Raw genomic sequence first — 6,558 nt, forward strand, 5'->3', positions numbered from 1 at the left:
GTAGGGAACCGGGATGGCCAGACACGGCTCATAAAGGAGGGTTCCAATGTTGAAGCGTATCAGTGGAGCGTGAGTGACGGACGCTGGGTGAAGATCGGAGATGTAGTGGGCGGGTCTTCTCAGCAAAATTCAAAGCGAGTGATGTATGAAGGCAAGGTGAGACACATAGTATTTATCTTGTAATGATCCAGTAGATTTTATGCACAGTATATAAGCATGATGTAGTCACTGTTTGCTGTCAATTGCAGTTTTTGCTCATAAATTGATTCAAGCAATGCTTTTATGGTCAACACTTGTTGTGTGAGAGCTGTTAAATGTCCAGTGTTGATGCTGTCCTGTGTCCAGAGGTTAAACTATAGTCATGTTGTAACCCTAGTGATTTTTCCCGCCTAAAGGAGTATGACTTCGTCTTCTCTATCGATGTGAATGAGGGAGGTCCTGGCTTGAAGCTGCCTTACAATGTGACGGACGACCCCTGGCTGACAGCTCACAACTTTCTGCAGAAGAATGAGCTGAGCCCCATGTTCTTGGATCAGGTGGCTAATTTCATCATCGAGAACACTAAAGGCCACACTCTAGGCCCAGCCCCCGCCACGTCCACAGACCCCTTCACAGGTAACTGGACCCATATGCTTTCACATACATCCCACTTTATTCAGCTGAAGGTAAAGACGGAAGTGTGCTATATCCCTCCTGTGTTCTCAGGTGCGGGACGGTACATTCCGGGTTCAGGAAGTGGCGACCAAGGATTTGCCGCTGATCCTTTCACAGGTGGGCCTTTTTGAATAGCATTTGTTTTTTGCTAATATGAAATCAAAGTTGTGAGAGATGTTTATGTTTGTTTGGGCAGGGGCTGGACGATATATACCTGAGTCAGGAGGATCCACAGGCACAGTGTCTTCAGGGGGAGCTGATCCTTTTACTGGTAAAATGCATGTGATACATTCCGAGCACCACATGCATTCATGGATCATGTACACTAATATACCTCTCAATTCTCTCTAGGTGGCAGTGCCTATTCCTCTTCCTCTCTTCCGAAAGCTACGACAAACATCTTCTTCCCCAGTACGGATGGAGTTATGTTTGAACAGGCGAATTCAACTCAGATTCTTGGTAAGTGACACTTTTACATCAGAACTTGACTTAATCAAAGTCTGGGCTCCAACTCTAAGATGTAAGGTGGAGCACAGGCCTTTCAGGTTGGGCTCAAAGTTGGAAATAACAAAAAAGTAACTGAACATTTTTATAATGCAATGGTAATAACATTGTATTCTGTGAAGCAGTGTTATTTCATGTGCTATTGTAGTTTTATTAATAATATTTTGAATAGGTTTTATTTTTATATTTTCATTTTAGTTTAAGTGTTAGTAATTTTGTTGTATGCTTTTTCTATATAGTTTTGGTTTTAATTTATTTAGTTAGGTATTTTAGTACTTAAATGAAAACGAGAAATGTTGCCTTGACAACTAGCTGAAATAAATAAAAGTTTATTTATATTATTTATAGATTAGTAAAGTGCCATGGTATTTGACTTAATCTCTGTAGCCCTGTCGGCCAAGCTTGTGATTGGGTGGTCCAGGCCCTACTGGAGAGCTAGGTTGCGCAATCAGTGAAGACATACTTGGTGACAATAACCTATCCTGTATCCCTACATAACATTTCCTCAATATCATTTGATTTGTAGGTAAGCTTCGGGAGCTGAACAACACTGCTCCTGCGGACCGTAAGCTGAGTGACGCAGCACTGGACTGTCTGCAGAAGTTGTTGCTCGTAGTAACAGACCTGAAGAGCCAGGAACAGCCCACGGCAGAGCAGATCAATGTTCTGTGGAGGACTAGCCACTGGCCAGAAGGTAAGGCATTGAGCCTACTTAACTTAAAGGGGACATAACACACACAGTTTCTGCCAATCTCATGTTAATCTTGAGTACCTATAGAGTAGTATTGCATCCTTCATATCTCCGAAGAGACTTTAGTTTTATAGTGGCATGCGAAGGTTTGGGAACCCCTTGCAGAATCTGTGAAAATGTGAATAATCTTAACAAAATAAGAGATCATACAAAATGCATGTTATTTTTTATTTAGTACTGCCCTGAGTAAGATATTTTACATAAAAGATGTTTACATTTAGTCCACAAGAAAAAAAATAGCTGAAATTATTAAAATAACCCCATTCAAAAGTTTGGGAACCCTTGGTTCTTAATACTGTGTGTGGTTACCTGGATGATCCACGACTGTTTTTTTGTGATGGTTGTTCATGAGTCCCTTGTTTGTTCTGAACAGTTAAACTGAGCACTGTTCTTCAGAAAAATCCTTCAGCTCCTGCAGATTCTTCAGTTTTCCAGCATCTTTTGCATATTTGAACCCTTTCCAGCAGTGACTGTATGATTTTGAGATCCATCTTTTCACACTAAGGACAACTGAGGGACTCAAACACAACTATTAAAAAAGGTTCAAACATTCACTGATGCTTCAGAAGGAAACACGATGCATTAAGAGCAGGATGAAGATGTACACATTTTTCTTATTTTGTTGAAATATCATTTTTGTCCATTTAGTACTGCCCTTTGGAAGCAACAGAAGATACTTGCATGCATCCCGGAAGACAAATTAAGTATTTGACAAATTTGTTTTGCCCCAACCGGCAAAACAAAATGACAAATCCTTCCGACGACTTCCATAACCGAATGAAGCACGCTGATGGGCTGTTCTCACTCTGGTTGATATGTGCGCACACTCTTCCTGGAGAAGTGCCCATACAAGGGCCATACACGCAAAAAAACTTTCTGAAACTTATACGAACCCTGAAGGACCAACTCGTTTTTTGAAACTTTGGCCATGTTTAGCATGAGAATCCAACTCTTTAACAGTGTAAATAAGTCAGAATGCATGAAATAGCATTAAACCTCCCATTTAAATAAACAATTCACTATACTAAGACTAAGAGCAAAGTATCACTGCTGGCAAGGGTGTTCAATCCTGCTTCTGGAAGGCCATGGTACTGCAGAGTTTAGCTCCAACTCTAATTAAACCACCTGAACAAGCTAATCAAAGTCTTCAGGATTACCACAAACTTCTGTAGCCTGTGAGCTCATGAAGCTAGCTGAACAAATTCTGAGTTTCAGAATAAGCTGACAAAACCAAACAAATCCCAACCTGGTTTAGATCAGGTTTAGCAGGCTCACAGAGCTCAGTAAAAACGTTGTCTGTCAACTTGATCCGGTGATTTGTGATTAACTCTAGAGCGAATGCATCTGAAAGTGTGACACGTGCAGCTGACAGCCAATCACACGGAACATGGAGAGCACTAGTTTGATTCACTTCTCGTGACAGTTGGCACAATTCACTTCTCTGCTAAAGATTAAGAGATGTTGTTATTAAAAATATTATGAATTTAAATGAATTTACAAGGCAGTAATAAACACTGCTGTTATTTTTACTCACTTTTGTACTTTTTAAATATTACCATTTAGGTTTCATTTATTTTTATTTCAGTATTACATTAGTTTTGTACATATTTTTTATTTTTTTATTTGACCTCGTAATGTTTAATTAAAATTTCATAACTGGACCTTCCAGGGTGGAAAACAACAGACTTCTCTCTGGTGACGTATGTAGGACTTCACCAATCATTTAGTCCGTTTAAAGGGTTAGTTCACCCAAAAATGAAAATTAGCCCACAAGTTACTCACCCTCAAGTCATCCTAGGTGTATATGACTTTCTTCTTTCAGACGAATCCAGTCGGAGTTATATTAAAAATTGTCTTTGATCTTTCAAGTTGTTTAATGGCACTTAATGTTGCATGCATCAGTCCAAAAGAAGTTAAATAAAAAGCGCCCATCCATAAAAAAAAAAGTGTCTCACACGGCTCCGGGAGGTGAACAAAGGCCTCCTGTAGCGAATCCATGCGTTTTTGTAAGAAAAATATCCATATTCAAAACGTAATACTCACTTTAATGTAGCGTGCGCCAACAGTTGTACACGGAAGCAGCTCCGGTGAGTGGCATTAAACAGCTTGGAAGATCAAAGACAATTTTTAATATAACTCCGACTGGATTCGTCTGAAAGAAGAAAGTCATATACACCTAGGATGACTTGAGGGTAATTTGTGGGCTAATTTTCATTTTTGGGTGAACTAACCCTTTAAACCTGTGTTCCACTTTTGAGTACAAAGCCCACATCTCAAAATCTAATCAACAACCTCTCAATAAAGTTAAACCTCTGTCTTTTTTTTTTTTAAGAATCTGTTGCACTTGGATGTATGTCAAAATACAGAAGAAAAGATCTGTTGCTACTTCCAGTCAATTAATTAGTCATCATTTCCCTCCTTAGACATTGTCTTCCCAGTGTTGGACATCCTGCGTTTGGCTGTGCGCCATCCTGAAGTCAACGCCCAGCTTTGTGGAGGGACTGAAGGTGCCAGTCTTTGCAACCATCTCCTGGGTCTCATGTCCCCTGAGAGCAGGCCCGCAAATCAGATGCTGGCGCTCCGCATTCTCTGCAACTGTTTCTCTGGGTCCCATGGCCGCGCTCTTCTCTTGGGTCACCGTGACACAGTCCTGTCCCGGGCCGGAGACCTCCGTGTCGTCTCCAACAAGAACATCCACGTGGCGCTGGCTACCCTGGTGCTCAACTACGCTGGAAGGTTGTACGGTCAACCCACTGAGATCGAGGCAAAGGCACAGTGCTTATCAGTGGCCAGCACTGCCTTAGAGGTCATACACGACAAAGAGGCCGTCTTCAGGCTGCTAGTGGCCTTGGGGACCACAGTGGCCGGGGACAGCACCGCAAAGGACCTTGCACGATCTTTGGGTGTCAACTCTCAGATTTCTAAATATGTCAGGGTCTCTGATCCGGCTAAAGTGGGCGAGTGCTGCCGACTAGTGCTTGATGAACTGCAGTGATGTCAACCAACTTCTTCCATTACTACTCCTCCATGAGAAAACCCCTCTTTCAGATCTCTTAAACCGCAGTCTGTATATCATTAGTTTGTATTTAAATTTTCACATTTCGATGCTGAATAGATCTGAATGAATGCATGATGTGAATAAACACTGATGATTAATTGAAATCTTTCCTAAAGCAAGGCTCATGTTATTGAGGAAGATCAGAGGTTCTCAACCCCCACACTGATACGAAGATCATGTTAGTTAACATGAAGTCAAAATGAAACGGCATTCATATCTCATTTTATTTCCGTAATGTGCCTAATTATTTTCTAAATGAAACTGAATATTTCATGAAAAAATCTAGAGTGAGCCTTTATTTGATTGGACAGTGAAAAGTCATCTTTTACAGGAGGTCAGAGGGGAAGATTTGGAAAATAAGACTGAAAGAACAAGCTATTTAAGATTCATTGTGAAGACATTTTTTTTCATTCACTTAAACCAGAAATATGTGTTAATAAAGAAAATTGGTTCAATTTTGATTCCAAGTTGACGTTTAAGGTGAAGGAAATATATTAAGTTTAAGTCTACTACCAGTGATTGTTCCACATTTATCTCTAAAATATTAAGCATCTGTAATTAAAACAGGTAAAATCCTACAAGCCAACAGTGGTTTAGCTTTCAAGTCTAACTGTTGTTTTCAGGTAATAAAACTAATTTACTATGCCATTGCTATTAAAATACATTGAATGGTCACAACCCCAAACATTTCATGTCTCCACTATATTATTAGCAAAACACACAGAAAATAAAAACTAAATAAATAATGCTAAACCTAGAGCTCAAATACATATGTCTACAGCATGGGCGGCTTTTGCCATTCCTCTTGCCTTTTAGACTCCAAAAAGCTTCTCCATTTAAAAAACTTTATGAAAAAACACTATGAGCTTTGTGCAAGTTTGAGCACTGTGCGTTGTTAGTCTCTTTTGGACCCTATAGAGTAGTAAACTGGCAGCTTTGTAACATGCCATACTTGAAACATGAAGCAAGCCACCACATAGCACATCATCTGAACTTACATAATGTATTCAAAAACATTATGGAATATGATTGACAGCATCAGGGTTTGGTACAGCTTTAGTGACCATGATTAACTTCAGGTCCCACAGAAGATGAAAGCTTGATTTCACTGATGATGGATTTTCACAGCTATTTTGTGTTAAAGCAAAGGCAATAGCCTACGGAGTGCATTACCCACCCACTTTCTCACCAAACACAGACGTCAAACTCTTGAAAAGGTGCTGCTAGCCTGTTTGTTTAACATATACGTTGCTAGAAATTGCAATACTTTAGTCTAAAAGTTTAACCTTTAAACCCTATGGTTCACGTTTGCTTACGCAGATCTGCATCCAAGTCACCTTTGTAAAAATACAATTTTAATCTGTAGTAGGGATGCACCGAAATTAAAATTCTTGGCCGAAACTGAAAATTCTGGATGCACTTGGCCGAAAACCGAAACTGAAAATGCTTTTCAATAATATTTTATTAAATAATATAAAATACTTTTCAATTTAACTCATTAATTTTAATGATACTGAATTTAAAAAAAATACAAGCCAATAAAATAGCCATGCTTTTATTGAAATGAAAGCAATGAAACTGGACAGAAAAT

The 6,558-nt window shown here is 39.5% G+C and overlaps 1 protein-coding gene across 2 annotated transcripts in view; it reads left to right on the forward strand.

Annotated features, from left to right (window-relative positions):
• Positions 1 to 6,370, forward strand: part of LOC107661955 (phospholipase A-2-activating protein-like) — a 13,461-nt gene extending 7,091 nt beyond the window's left edge. Inside the window, exons 8-14 of one of the 2 annotated variants that reach the window (XM_016451776.1) lie at positions 5 to 156; positions 396 to 615; positions 706 to 771; positions 851 to 925; positions 1,006 to 1,113; positions 1,685 to 1,852; positions 4,333 to 6,370. In XM_016451776.1, coding sequence (XP_016307262.1) covers positions 5 to 156; positions 396 to 615; positions 706 to 771; positions 851 to 925; positions 1,006 to 1,113; positions 1,685 to 1,852; positions 4,333 to 4,904 — 1,361 coding nt within the window. In that variant the 3' untranslated portion in view covers positions 4,905 to 6,370. The remainder of the gene's footprint in view (positions 1 to 4; positions 157 to 395; positions 616 to 705; positions 772 to 850; positions 926 to 1,005; positions 1,114 to 1,684; positions 1,853 to 4,332) is intronic. The other variant, XM_016451777.1, reaches the window with a different exon arrangement.
• Positions 6,371 to 6,558: the final 188 nt, after the last annotated feature.

This window comes from Sinocyclocheilus anshuiensis, unplaced genomic scaffold (assembly GCF_001515605.1).
Source record: "Sinocyclocheilus anshuiensis isolate Anshui unplaced genomic scaffold, SAMN03320099.WGS_v1.1 scaffold603, whole genome shotgun sequence".
Taxonomy (NCBI): Eukaryota; Metazoa; Chordata; class Actinopteri; order Cypriniformes; family Cyprinidae; genus Sinocyclocheilus; species Sinocyclocheilus anshuiensis.